General features: G+C 45.3%; 1 protein-coding gene across 2 annotated transcripts; it reads right to left on the reverse strand.

Annotated features, from left to right (window-relative positions):
• Positions 1-9000: 9000 nt before the first annotated feature.
• On the reverse strand, positions 9001-14832 carry LOC105566579. 2 transcript variants are annotated; one of them, XM_012020695.1, is made up of 3 exons: positions 13499-14832; positions 12273-13465; positions 9001-9081 (listed from the first exon to the last, which is right to left on the reverse strand). In XM_012020695.1, exons 1-2 carry the CDS (start codon positions 14566-14568, stop codon positions 12574-12576), a joined length of 1962 nt encoding a protein of 653 aa, XP_011876085.1. In that variant the 5' UTR covers positions 14569-14832; the 3' UTR covers positions 9001-9081; positions 12273-12573. The 2 variants fall into 2 exon arrangements, with proteins under 2 accessions (XP_011876085.1, XP_011876084.1); XM_012020694.1 differs by having other exon boundaries at positions 12273-14829.
• Positions 14833-15453: the final 621 nt, after the last annotated feature.

Raw genomic sequence — 15453 nt, forward strand, 5'->3', positions numbered from 1 at the left:
ATCAGCACTAGTCTACGACCCTTGCGACAGTTCAATACGACCAATGTAGAATCGGTCTAACTGGTACATTTTTACGTAAAGAATCCGCGCGAAATGAGAGAGGCTTCCCCTCCGCGCCGCGTCCTAGCTACAGGACAACCCTTCTTATCGTAAACGATGCGACGCAAATAGAGTTTGATTGTCGGTAATGATTCGACGCCTCGTGAACGTGCCATTATCTCCTCTTGACTCGTTCGTTCTTGACTCGGGAAGCAGTTGGCCGAGACCTTGTGCGGATTCGCCCTAAGGGCCGATCCACAGGGCCCGAGGCAGGTTGCCGTCCCGGTATCTCTCTTTATGCTAAATCGCGTCGCATCGGTTTTGTAACGCGAATATCGGTTTTGTAACGCGGACGTGATGGCAAAAGTAAAAAGTATCGCCGATTAAATGATATCGAGCGAACTAGAATGAAATCGACACCGGTCGGTCATCATACACTTGGTTGTGCCACGTCGCGAGAAAACTTCCGTCATTGGATTACAGTCGAGATCATTGTTACCCGATTTGCCTTCGCTAAGCGTTTCTTCAAGGGGCGGTTTTCTTTATATCGACTTTATCGCGCGAGTTATCGATATTGACAGCGCGGTAATCGGATTACGCTGAGTTGCATTATTGCGATGATAACCGTGGCATATGATGCAGCGATTGTACGCGTGAAACTACTAAACAAAGGACCAAAGACAAGTGCGAAAGCTCAAGTTGTGTTATCGCTCATTGCTATAAATAGACCTCTAATAAAATCTTTATTGTTTAATTTTGTCTTCTAATTAGATTGCTGAATACGTTCGATATTAAACATAGTAGTTCCACTTATTAATTTTGCCCGTTATTACCAGTGTACTTTTTTTTATTATTAGTATTACTAAATATTTGATGCTTTCGAAATTTCCGCGAAATACACTACTTTGACTTTTAATGAACACGTTCGTGTAGGCGCAATATTTCAATTGTTAACCGTTGATAATTAATTCAATTTATGAAATTATTTGGATAATTTTTTACAAAATAAAAAACTATTCGAATTTGTTACACATTCGGAATCATGTGATTGCATCTAACGATAAAAGTTTATGTTCATTATATCATTCATAATATTCACACATTCCGCATTGTATTGTTACATTATATTCTCTGGGTAGAATAAATTTTTAAAAGTGCTTTAGAAAAGCAGCATTTTGATTTGAAAAATTAAAACTTTCCAAAAGTATATCTCGATAAAATTTTCACAGGTGCGTTAACTCGTATTGTAAAAGTATCTAAAAATATTCCAAAGATCTTTTTAAAGATTCCAAATTTGAATTATCACTTAGAAACCAATTACATGGCGTTGCGTTAATTACCATAAAAACAAATATATATAATCTACTCTGAACTGCCTCGCGAAAGTAATCACGAGATCAGTTTTCGTAAATCCGTACATAATTGGAAACGTTTCTACTTGACAGAGATTATTCATTTTCCATTTTACGTTAATGTAACATTAATTTCCGAATTTAAGCTCGTTCCGAGCAGCGTACGGAGCGGCGCGCGAAGGTAGATTTTAACTGATTTGAACGTCGACCTCTCGACGGCACTTTGAGGAATCGCGCGAATCGAGGAGCCCCCGTTCAGCTTCGGGGCGACACGAGAATAGTACGAGAAATAATCGCACTCGTCACCGAACGGATTTATAAAATCAGCGACTCGTGGCAGAAGCCTCTACGATCTTGTCACACGTCGGGGAGATGAGAACGGTGCCTTAAGGCCCGCAACCTCTCCTCGAGACGAGATCTTTCTCCTCTCTCTCTCTTTGGTTTCCCACGAGAACCACCGCCGCCGCCGCCTTCTGGAATGTCGCTCTCCCCCTCCCTCCTCCCGCGGCTCTCCTCCACACCATCCTCCTCCTCCTTCTCCTCCTTCTCCTCCTCCTTCTCCACTACCGTCTCTCGGCTACAACCACCGGTCTCCCCCTCGCTCCACCGTCCCTTGTGCAACAGAGTGTCTTGTCTCGCTCTATCACACCAGCGCAACCCTGCCGCCAGCTTTGCCCCTCGCCCCCTCCGGCCACCTCCTCGTCTCTCCGCCGCTTGCTTTTCGGATTCAATGGGGTGAATCTCGCGCGGCGCGATGCTGCACTTCTCGATTTACGACGGGGATCGGATGGTTAGAAATGGTTAGAAATAGAATCGCGCTGCGCGTTGACAGAGCGCGAATAGTTCCCGATGTTTAGACGGTGTTCCTCCACTTTCCGCGAAGCTTCTCTCGTTCCCCCGCCGTCCCTTCGGCGGGGGTGTATCGCGTACATCGCGTATCTTAACGATCCTCGAGAGGAGAGCGAAGAGATAGGAGCATTGTTTCGCGGCGCGCTCGCCAGCTTCCTCCTCTACTTTCTCTGCGCGCTCAGCGAGAGAGAGAGAGAGAGACTTAGCGCGTCGTCGACGTACTCGGCGCTACACTCGATAGTAGATCGTAGATCCTCCTGCGCGAGAAGCGGAAATAGGTTACGAACTTTACGCCGCTTCAAACGCAAGTTTAAATGCCTGCGCGATTATGCGTTTCCCATTTCTGCGGTCTGAACGACGTACGAGAAGAGGATTCCGTTCAACGCGCACATGCGACGCGATGATTTACGAGTCGGTCTTTCCGCAACGCTTTTACCCGCGAAAACGTGGTCGACGTGTCAACTTTTTTTTACACTTGTTATTCGTGATCGCCGTTAAATAGCAGCGACCACGCCAGATCATTGCGAAAGGCGCTTTTTTTTCAAAGCGCGAACGAGCCCGGCGATCTAGCGTTAAGGCCGAATCAGACTAGCGATTGCCGACTCGGATTGGATTGGGATTGGCGATTGGCGATTGTCCTTTAGCCAATGAGAGCAAAGCAGCGATTTAATCAACTCTCATTGGCTAAAGGGCAATCGCCAATCGCAATCCAATCCACGTCGATAATTGCTAGTCTGATTCGGCCTTAACGCGGGTTGAAAGAGTCCCGCGAAATGTCAGACTCCACGGTGTCGTCTTAGATTTCCATACTTATCCCGTCAGTCTCTCGCCGATAATGCGATTTATCGGCAGATTTATCGATCCATAAACGTACAATGAAATATCCCCCGAGACTGAGAGCTCGATGCCTCGCTAATCAGATTGTTACTTAATGCAGCAAACCGCTTATCCTCTTGCACAACGCGATTCATCTGTTTTTCTCGACGGACCACGGGCCTTGCCGTTGCGTTACGACTTGCGAGAACGTTCTGCCACAATCGCCAACAGGTCGCGATATAATTGCCAGCTTAATGGGGCGAAAAAATACGAGCCCGGTTACTCTCGCCGGCTATTGTGTTACCGTTCTTTGGTAAACTTCGATCCGGCCTCCTATTACATGTCTGGCTAAAAATAATAATGGTTTACACTTTGCTGCCTATGTTTGCACCACATATCCATAATTGCCCGTACGTGATTCCGTCAAAGTGTGCGCCGATCTCAATGCACAACGGGTGGCTCGGTTTGCCGAGCGAGTCAGGTCTCATGGATGTTGGTTTTATCGAGACGTATGTCGAAAAACTGGTAACGGGGAAAGCAATCGATCGCTCGAGAGACAATTTTTCTCTTGTGGAATAAATTTAATTCTATTAGATCGAAGTTTTGGTGGAAGGTCTCTAGGAGCACAGTGCATGGATCAACCTTTGGTTAAACATTGGCTCAATACAACCAAATATTGGCCAATGTTTAACCAATGTTTGTCCCAGAACCAACTGGTCCCAGTTCAACGAGACAGACGTGGCAATGAATTTTCTGTTATAATTGGACGCCGCCGTGCAGGCTTGAATAAAAGAAAGCCACGTACGAACGTGCAATTCGTATTTTATATTCTCGACATAGACATGGAAAATATAGACTGAGCGTTCCATTGAATAAGCTGAGGATTGTGAAGAGAGAGAAAGAAGATTTAAGAAGACTTTCTTTCTCTGCCTTACACCATCGTAAAAGAATCGTGCCTGCGCAGTACTACACAGGCGTGATTATCCCTTGTCACGACGGTGAGACAGAGAAAGGTAGTCTTCTTAAATCTTCTCTGTCTCTCCCTTCACAAGCTTCAGCTTATTCAATGGCACGCTCAGTCTATATTTACTATGTCTGTGATTCTCGACTTGCAGAATTGTTTTTCAACTTTTAATTTAACGTCTGAAATTTCCCATTTATACTTTCAATAATACGGATGCGCGATATATTATAATTACAGCGAGCATATTATATGAATAATGTAAAATTGTAAATGAGGATCATAATATAAATAGATATTGACACTTTCGATTATCGGACAGAATTTTAATGCTTAACGATAGCTTCTGTGAGTTTCGTAGGTTTCGCCTTCATGCCTTTGAACCACTCGCCGATTATTAAGCCAACGGCACACGATACTATTTTTCCTACTGGATTGCTTATATATGCGGGGTCTACGATGCGAGTCTCAGGCCCGGTTTCACCAAACGGTTTCGCTTAACTTTAATCTTAGTTTAATTCATGCTTGTCTCTTTCTAAAGTAACAGTTGCGAAGAGACAAAGAACGAATTAAGCTAAGCTTCAAGTTAAACAACGTTGGTGAAACCGGACCTCATAGTCGCAGTGGTAAGAATAATCGACTGTAATCGGTCAATTCAGTCAGACACATAAGAATTGACCAATCATAGTCGACTATTCTTAGGACTACGACTCTGAGACTTGCATTCTAGATTCCATATTACGAGAACCAATAATGTAGGGCCTATGATGCACGTCTCAGAGTCGTAGTCCTAAGAATAGTCGACTATGATTGGCCAAATTCTTATGTGTCTGATTGAATTGACCGATTGCAGTCGATTAGGCCCGGTCTACAATAAGTCGTTAGTCGTTAGTCAGAAGTCGGAACTATATGTTGATCCTTTTCCTTTCTGGGTGGAAGAAAAAGGACCGACATATAGTTCTGACTTCTGACTAACAACTCATTGTAGACCGGGCCTTATTCTTACGACTGCGACTCTGAGACTCGCATTGCAGACCCCGCATTAGGATGCAGAGTTTTAGATCAGGTGACTTAAAGCTAAATCCTGATTGGCTCTCGTAAGCAATCCAGTAGGGAAAATAGTATCGTGTGCCGTTGGCTTTAATCAATCTTTAAACGTAGCTTTCTCAAAGCTATAGGTACGCAATTGTACATTATTAAATTGATAAATAATTTAATATTTCTGACGGTAGAAAGCATTTTACAAATACAAGGAATTTATTGCGAAGAGTTTCTCATTCCAGCCGAGTTTCGAGATCTTGGAATTCCCGACCGTTTGGGACAGATATTTTACCAATTCGACCACCGGAGGATCGATGCGATATTTATCGCGATACGCAATAAACGCGAAGAGGGACGTCATTTTTCACTCGGCGTATGATTGAAGGTAAATGATAAAAATCGCCGTTAAATGCCACGGCAACGTGCGCGCCCGGCGCATAAAACCGCATGTAAAAAGGAAGGGTATTGACTGGGAATTGTGTCACCCGATGTGCACCGTGTTGTCGCACCGGCCAGCCCAGACGTAACACGAGACTGACCATGCGAGGCGACCACTTGCTTAGTGTATACATACCATCTCTACCAACACCGATTTGAGAGCACCATAACACCGTGGTCACCATGATCTTCAGCTCGAGCCGCACGAAACACGAGGGACGCGCAAGCGAGAGAGAACAGACGCCCGGCAGGAGTCTTGCCCCTCTTTCTCTCCCTTTTCCTTTTTGCCATCCCGGCCTCTTCCCTTCGTGCCCATCCTTCACGAGCTGTGTGTGACCAACGGTGTGACTGACACATCGCCCGTGCTTATCGATGACCGTGACACTAATGACAGTGCCACCTAGGCCGCCGAAGAACTTGCGCACAGTGCCGGGGCTGAAAATGCATTTTTAAATATCTATTAACAGCATTTAACGTATTCTGCGAATCTAAATATACGATCTTAAATAAAACGGAATAAAAAGTACGTACATGTATGAACGACGTCGAAGGACGTTGTAGACGTCTTTCAAAAACGCGTGCTGTCTGCAAAACGTCACGAACGTCAAATTAAATAATATAACTATAAATTCTGGCTTTTTATATAAATGAACCCTTGACTTTGAAACGTTAGAGAAAACTTCCTACCTTTCTAACAAGGACTTTGTGCGGCGCATATTGTTTAAACTTTACAAAATTTAGCCATTTCGAATATCGATGATACGATAAACGTTCGAAATAGTTTAACTTTGTGGAACACGTGCGAAATATTTAATCTAATCAAGTGTTGTTCAGATTTGTTACATGTGACTGATTGCATCAACGTCATTTATCACAACAGTATAATTAATTTTACTTTCAAACGTTTATTTTGCCGTACAGCGATAAGTTAGATCGCAAATGAGACGAGAAAATACTTCTAGCGCAATCTTCCGGAAGTTACAGCAATCTTTCCGATCCTTTCCGCAACGATATCGATGTGGAAGAGATTTACAGCTTTCACATAATTATTTTATATAATTATTTAACATAATTATTTTATATAATTATGTCATATGAGTTAACATTTTAGATTACAATTATTGGGCTACCGACATCTAGCTCGGACCTCGCTCGTCTGATTTATATCGTAATGGTCCTATTTAACTCTATTTATTTTATATGTATAAAATGTACACATACATGTATAACACATTATATACATTGATATATGTATATGTACATACAATAAAAATAAAATAAAATAATATAATGGATTATTTTATATAAGAATACGTATACAAATGCATTATACTATACATATACTATTATAATGTAATAATAAATATATAATGTAATAATACATAATATTTTCATCCCCCATAATTAACTTGACACGATTAAAAATTAAGTACGTAAACGTTATTTTATTCTTGCGGCATTTCGTGCCTGGATTATCAAACATTACGTGCATGAAGTAATTTAAACTGCCAATGACGGGCATGGCAAGATATTTTCAAAATGTAGCAAAGTTAATTTTAAAGAGAGGTTATTGATTCCATCGATATCCGAAAGGCAAATAGTCCTTGTTTATAAGCACGTTGTTTTGAAAATCGCAAACGTGGCATGACGCCAGTACCGATTAATCGCTCAGATCACGAAAGCTTTGATTCAACATTCTATTAATAAGAGTCTCCCCAGCATTTATGACTTTCATGAAATTTTGCGATTATTCATGTGAAACTGTACAGGTTTCACATGAATAATCGCAATCTCGAGGTGCCTTAGAACGTTTCAAGAAAATTCTAATACAAATGACAGAGCTGCGCGGTCAAGCGAAGTAACATTAAATGATAAAATTGCTCCAACGAACACCTCTTTTCGATATTATCATACAAAGCCTGATTATTCATGTGAAACCTGCACAGCTGTCATTACGTTTGTCATGCTAATGAATGAATTTAGAAGCTTCTAGTTAACATAAAAGAAAACACTTGGTTTGTGTGAGCAAATTTTCTCAATACCTCTCTTTTTCCATTCTATTGTACTTTCATTTTTCTCTTTTTCTATTCGCGTTACAAAATATTCTTTGTATAAAGACTTTTTTAAATAAAATTGTCTGGAAAAATGAGAAGTCTTGAAAATTCTCGTATATCTTAACATTCATATTGTTCATTAAATTGCTGGTTCTGTTTTAATCGCGAGTAACACTTCCTCTCTTGCAAATCCCTAGCGGAAAAAATTCTATTATATAACTACAAAAAATTTACTTGAAATAGAAATTTATAGAAATTTTTATATCTTCGTTGAAACATTAATTTTTGTGTAAAAATATCTACGAAATAGTACCACAAATCACAATGTTCTCAAATCAAGAATAATATTGCAAGTAGTATTTCACGAAAATGTACAATTTTGTAAAAATTAGTACAAAACTTTACTAGTTTCAAAAATTTGAGAAACAAAATCTTAAAGAATTAAAACATCTGCTTGTAGAATATTACAAAAATTAACAAAAGTGTTCAAATCCTAGTTTTCCACTTTCATGTTGATTTTTATAACACACTTTTCAAATTTCTTTCTTCAATTCTTCAAATCACTCGTAAAATTTCTTAGATTCTGGCAGTTATATTGAATTTTCTTTTGCAGAATTTTGTATAATTATTTCCAGCAGGGATGGGCGTGTATTATTTTTATTTGTAACACAGGACACTTAAATGTGTGCCTAGGAAGCACTTTACATACGTAAGTAGAAAGAGTCGTTCGCGAGTGTAGCTAAAGCAACTTTCAGAATTATCATTCAATTATGTCACGGTACTTTCCATATGTAATTCAGCAGATCTATACCGCTGATCATACTAAGGTATACTTACCTCTTGGCTTCGATCTTTTTCGTCCTTAGCTAAACTAGACCTTTTAAAGAGTTATAAAAGGAGATGTTAAAAAAGTTTTCTATTTCTATTTCATATCTTACAATTAGATGGAAAATAATTACAAAAGCACCTTGGTTTCGAGGGTATTATTATGTTAACTCATAAAATGCGACATTTTTGTTTTTTTTATATAAAGTGTACAATATATCTACGCCGTTGTGCACACTTGTCCATGAGAAACTCGATATAGCGGTTTAATTTGCATTACGCGTGTTTAATTGACGACATTTATATTGGACCATGCAGGTTAATTCATTTGACTTGGTAAACGTATCGACCTTATACAAAAATTAAACACAACCGTTCGACATTATGGAAATCTACAGCGAGTCCGTGCTTTGAAACTTAAGTTAAAACTTTCGAAGACGCGAAGTGGATGCAATCCCGACACGACCGGTCGTCTCTACGTCTTCTTCTTGGTTGCCTTTGAGGATGAAGCTTTCTTCTTCGTTGGTTTTTCGGCCTTCTTCGCGTACTTGTCAATCAGAGAGTCGAAGAAACTGTCCGACTGATTGGCGCGAGCCTTATTGCGATTCTGTATCACCAGCGCGAGATCGTTCGTGGCTGCGTTTTCCTCGTTCTCGATCTTCAGCATCCTCTCCAGATGTTCGGCTTCCGCCGCTTCCTTGGCCCACTGTAATCAGAGAAGCCGATCGGGACCAATTAACACGAGAAGTCGATCGCTGTTTACTGTCGGACTGGAGAGCAGTTTAGTCAGCGCGTTTAGTTCTAAATTGATAATTCGATCCAGACTCGCCGCGGTGAGGAATAGATTTTTCAGAATAGATAACAGTCGATTCGCGCGAGACGCACAAGCGCGTTCTCTGTTAACGAGATTGATTGCAGCCTCGCAACAGGAGCGAGAGACGCGAACTCCATGTATTTCTATTTCCGAAACGCGCCACGCGCCACCGGACCCTCGATAGTGTTAGGCGCACGCGACTTCGCGTCCGAGCGACGAGAAGCGGGGATCTCTTCTTTCTCCTTCAGGGGAACGGCGCAGTTTCGTTTCAAGGGGATCGTCGCTTTTACCGATGGACGAATCAGCGTAAGACGCTGTACGCGGTCTGCAGCATCGAGCCTACACAGAAAGAATTTTCTCACAAAGTTTACCCTGAAAATATCATGTAATCGTGGGACAGCACCTCAAAGAATTTTGAAATTTTACTAGTAAAATGTACGGTAAAATTTCGAAAAACTTTCATAACATTCTTCGAAATGTCATGTTGAAATTTTACCATACATTTCACTAGTAAAATTTCAATATGGTATTTTGAAGAATGTTTTGAAATTCCACCATACATTTTATGAGTAAAATGTAAGGTGAAATTTCAAAATCTTATCCCACGATTTCGTGATATTCGGGTAAATTTTAAGAAAAAAATTTCTCTCCGTGTACTTGAACCGCGAGACCGCGGATCCTAAGACCGCAGAGCGTCGCGAGTCCAGCATCCGAGACACTCGCGCTTTTCAAAGTTTCCGCGGCTTCCCCTTCGGCAATGCCGCGGGCCACCTCCGGGGAGCATAAGCGTCGATGACGCTTCGTATCGCGCGTGACCTACTCCATAATCCGCTGCACAAGAAATTCCGTTATTTATAATTTCTGGCAAGTACGTCTAACGCTGGCTGCCTAATGCTGGTGCATTGCACAACGCCGCACGGAATCCTGACTGTACCGCGAGTCGCGAGAGACCGCAGATTCGTCAGCGGTTAAAAACGAAGATCTTACGTTACTTTATGCCGAGTCAATGGCAGTCGTTGTAACGAGCCGAGGGATCTTATTCATCGACTCTCCCGATCGCGAAAATGCGCGGGCGACGAGTAGCAAGATACACTTTGGCTAAACAATACTTTCCCGCCTCACGGTCGCTTCTCAAAAATCACGTCAATCGCGAGATAACAGAATTATTGCTCCAACTCGGACGAGGAGAGCGCTGCTCTTTGCGCAAGTACAATATTTTGAGACAGATCTCCCTCGGATCGTGCCAAGTAACCGCGAGGCCGTCAACGTGTCAACACACGTATCTGCCCGCGAGTATCGAAGGCGAGAACCTTCGGCAGAGAACCTGATGGCAGAGAACGATCCGTAAGAGCTTAGACTGTCCTGAGTCGTAGACGTAAGGCAAGGCAAAGAAAAACTTCAGTCGTATACAAGAGAATTTTGAGCCTGAGTAGAATATGGCTGTCTTGTACTCTTAAGACAACGTTCCATGTTTAAAATCTTTGTCTTAAAGTAACACAATAACAGTTTTGTGACTTAAGAATATAAGACAGCCATTCTGCTCAGGCCCTTTCGTTTACGGATCGTTCTCTGCCATCAGTCTTCCTAAGGCCTGTGCCCGTGATGCTAGAACCTGGTCCAAGTTCTAGCATCGCAGGCACAGGCTGGATCTACGCAGCAAGTTGCAAGCCGCAAGAAATCGGCCAGTGACGGTCGATTGTTCTTCTCATATTTGGCCGTGATTGGTCGATTTCTTGCGGCTTGCAACTTGCTGTATCCATTGTAGATCCAACCTTACCGCGGCCTTGCAGCGCGGTCCGAGGTCTACATTGATCGGAATATCGCGACGTGTCTCGGCCGAAGGAAATGGGCGTTAAATAATTGACAGCTATCGAAGCACTAACGGCGCGAAGTAATATGTAACACGATCGTGTCATCGGTATGGAATCCCACGGAGGAATTGACTGCGCGGCCCTCAGGCTCCCTCCACGGATCGACCGAGCCAGGGGGGAGGCTCTTGGGGAAAACATGCGTGCGGAAATGCGTTTGCCCGATGATGAACATCATTTTATGGAGATAAACGCCGCTTCTCGTTATAACGGGACGCTTTATTAACGCTTTATTCAAGGCCGCCCGACGATTTCTACGCGTTCTCTCTCTCTCTTTCTCGTTCCGTCCTCAGTCTCTGGCGCGAGAGCGACCTCGGCGGATTCTCCGCGGAGATGCACCTGTTGCATGAGGAATGACGGAAGCTGCCGTGCGAACTTGACTCCCAACAGCGACGCCTTTGAGCGTATATTTAACGCGTTTGTGCCGGAGCGGTGCCGGCCGAGTCGTCACAAGGTCGTTACGTAACGCCCGAGCGCGCGATTGGACGATGACACTTAATAATTATTTCATTACCACGACCGGAGTCGCCGCTTAATTGCAATTAAAATCGTTTCTCGACACGACGCGCCGACACAGCCCGCCCCGGCCGCTCTTCTCTACTTGGCAAACGTTTCACTGTGCTGCATGTTGCCGCGCCCCGAGTCTTGATTCCGAGAAACGAAACCGCGCTCGACTCGCGAGATCAAACGACTCGCTAAGTTTAGTAGTAGCTGAACTTCAGCAACGACTTTTCGGTTTTCTTTGGGTTTACATTAAATCGGGATGTATCGAATCGATGGGTTTGCGCCAATCGGAAAAGTTTACAGAACTCGCGTTTCGCATGTACTTTGAGCACGAGCGCGAAGGTCGAGCTTAGAAAAGAGCTTTTCGTGTACATGAACATTTCAACGAGTTGCCTGGACTTGGCAATAAAGTGCAGAGATGTGAGACTGAATCGTTCCTAGTATCCCTTTAATATCTACACGGTGAGAATTTTCTCTTACGATTTATCCTGAAAGTCATGTGATCGTGGGACAACACGGTATTTCGAAGAACTGTACGAGCGTTTGTTGAAATTTTACCATACATTTCACTGGTAATTATACATTTTTACTAGTAAAATGTACGGTAAAATTTCAAAAACTTGTAAAGTTGTTCAAAGTGTTGTTCCCACGATCACACAATTTTCAGGATAAATCGTAAGAGAAAGTCCCCTCCGTGCACACGATACCTACGCATCAAGTTTAGCTGGCTCTGCCGTTTCCGGAGAACGAGATTTTCGATCCCGAAGAGAAAGTCCCACCCATCTCGACTCTCGCTAATTATCTGCGTCTGGTTAATAATCCTATGAAGCGTCTTTGGGGGAAATACTCGGTGACTATGAGGAGACGTTACAATGTTAAATATATAAATGCGCGCGATTCAAAGTCCAGGTCATCCGGTCACAACGGTGTACGGATGCGTTCCTTGGACCGGCGGGAGCTCAGTTCGGATTCTCTCCTGCCGAATTGGACGACGAGGGAGGCGCGCTCGAGACTAAAACCTCTCCCCGACGGCGCGACCGAGGACGGCGACGACGACGAGCGTCAGCAGTGCGGCGGCCGGTCGGGCGTTCGGTGCCGAATTCTCCGGGCATTCGGGAAGTGGCTTGTCCGTCGTCGTCTCTATCGGGCGAACGCCGCCCTCCTGATAATTCTGCAACGGCGGATGCACGGTGACCGTCGACTCGTAATACGGAGCTTGATAGAACTCGTCCGTCGACAGCGGGTATATCAGTTCCGGTGGCGAGGGTCTGACGTAATGTAGGTCGGGTGTCGTCGTGGTCCGCGATCGATCCGTGGCGACGAAGAGGTCGTCGCCGGTCTCGGACGACGAGTCTTCGACGATCATCTTACTCGGGTCTTGTCCGTAATACGGCGTTCTCGTTGACCACATCGCCTTGTCGTCGTCGCCGCCGGCGGGAGGACGGCGAGACTGTCCGTGACGTTCCCGCGTCCAGGACGGGTCGGCCTCGACCGAGTCGTCCGTGGACCAAGTCCCGAGGGTGACCATGTCCGAGTTACCGGACGATGGGCGCGTCACTTGAATGGACCCATGCGGCGTTCTCTCCAGACCGCCAGACGTAGTGACGTACAGCGGGTACGTCACGGTGTTTCCCGCCTGCGACGGTAGTCGCCCGGACTCTCCTGTCGTTTCGTCGTCCGAGGGTCCTGATACTCGCGACCTCTCCGATGTGGGATACGACGGATAGGGCATCGTTTCGCGCGTTGGAATGTACGGCGGGTACGTAAGCATGCGTTCCGCTTGCGGCGGCCTGTCGGTTCCCGCTACCCTGGTGTCCTCCGACAACGACGTCACGGGCGGTACTCGAGATCTCTCCGGCGTTGGATATGACCAGTGGGGCGTCGTCTCGCGCGTTGGATATGACCAGTGGGGCGTCGTCTCGCGCGTTGGATATGACCAGTGGGGCGTCGTCTCGCGTGTTGGATACGACGGATACGTCAAGGTGTGCTCCGCTCGCGATGACTCATCGATTCTCGACAACCTGATGTCTTCCGGGGGCGGCGTTTCCGGCGTTGGGTACGGGTAAGACACTACCTGATGCGACGACTCCGACGGTGCGTGCGGGGGTTGCGCGTCCGGAAATCTCGGTTCCACTCGCGGCACGGGAAATTCCTCCTGTTTGGGCCGCACAGTGGTCGTGGTCGTCGGTTTCCTGTGGCGCGGGCGATGCGCCTCCGCATGGTCCGGATGAAACATCCTGTCTCTCGTCCCGTAAGGTACTTCCGACTCCTCCGGAGGTGGCCTCCTGTCGGGGTGCAACCTCTCGCGATGCGCCGGCACGGTTTCCCTGCCCTCCTGCACGCTCGGCGGGACGTGAACGTCGATCGTGTCACTGGCGAGTCTCCTCCACTCGGGGTCTTGCTCGAAGGCAACGCCCTGATTCTCGAGGAATTTGCTGACGGCGTGCGGGCAGGCGAAGTCGGAGTTCTCGCTGAGGAACATACGCTTCAGCTCCCTCAAGCGTGACATCTCGTCGAGATTCAGGCATCGCAGTCGGTTCCCCGAGACCCTCAGGTCCACGAGACTGGGTAGATTCTTGTAGACGCCGTCCTCGATGTCACGTATGTCGTTGTAGTTGAGATCGAGATACGTCAGGTAGTTGAGGCCTTCGAACCACGACGCTCGAACGGTCGTCAGGCGGTTGCTGTCCAAGCTGAGCTGCTGAAGACTGGCGAGGCGCCGAAAGCCGTCCGCATCGATGTCTGTGATCTCGCAGTGCGAGCAGCTCAGCACCCAAAGGTTCCTGCCGAATCTCGCGAACGTGTCGGCGGTTATTCGGCCGAGCGGCATCCTGATGATCCGCAATTTCTCGGTTGTCTCGGGCACGGTGGCCAAATCAGCGGGCTGGCCGCCCTCGCAGAAGTACTCCAGCATCTCCTCGTTCGCCATCTTCCTGCACGATGCCGCGGCATCGCCGGCGAACGCGATCAGCAGGCCGAATAACACTAAAGTTGCGGCACTATCCATCTCTTGAACTGACGTGCAAAGGGATTACAGGGCGAAACGATGCAGTTTCGTTGCGATTAATGGTGTGGACGAACGTCGTGAAGGAAACAGGCCTGCGTTGTACTCATTTCGACGATCAGACGGAACGAAGTGCGACGGTCATCGCGCGAGGGATTTTTCGTGCGAGCTGTTATGATTAACGGTAAACGGTCGAACTAATTGTAACGCGGACTGAAGCAGTTCTCGCATTCGTAGGTTACTTATTTACTAGACCTTCCCCTCCTAGCGGTGCTTCTATTTCTCCTACTACCTTCCACCCGTCAAGCTATACAGCCGATCGGTAAAAATAGAGAAGGTTGAAAATAGAGCGGCGCGGGGCGTTAAAAGACTGTTGAAGTGACATTTAGCAAGAATGTGCTAACGTGATTTAAAATTCGCGGTACTATTGCACGCGGTCGATCGCGGTCGGGGATCGATACACGGAGTGGTGAACGCGCGACAAATCGCCACGTAGGACGAAACAACATTTCGCAACAGTGTTTCTCTTACATCCTAAGTTTCAGCAATTCTTTTTTTTCGTTTGAATGCTATAGAAAGCTTCAAAATCAATAGAAATGCAACAGAAACACGCAATCGAATTAAGAGTAGCCATTGCGATTTCATTTAATGTCAACAAAATAAAAAAATTACTGAAACAGGGCTCTTAAACATTCGAAAAATATTGCAGGGGCAAACTATAGATTCGGTGATGAGAGACAATAGGATTTGCAAAAGGTACATTTTGCAAACGCATCAGGAATTCCAAACCCTTCGAAGAGTCAAGGCTGTTTCAATTACATAAAAATTTGGAAGATGGAATGCTATTTTTACATCCACTTGATCTTTTGCGCCTTACCGCAGTTTCAG

Source organism: Vollenhovia emeryi, unplaced genomic scaffold, assembly GCF_000949405.1.
Source record: "Vollenhovia emeryi isolate VEMERY1.0 unplaced genomic scaffold, V.emery_V1.0 DF939144.1, whole genome shotgun sequence".
Lineage (NCBI taxonomy): Eukaryota > Metazoa > Arthropoda > Insecta > Hymenoptera > Formicidae > Vollenhovia > Vollenhovia emeryi.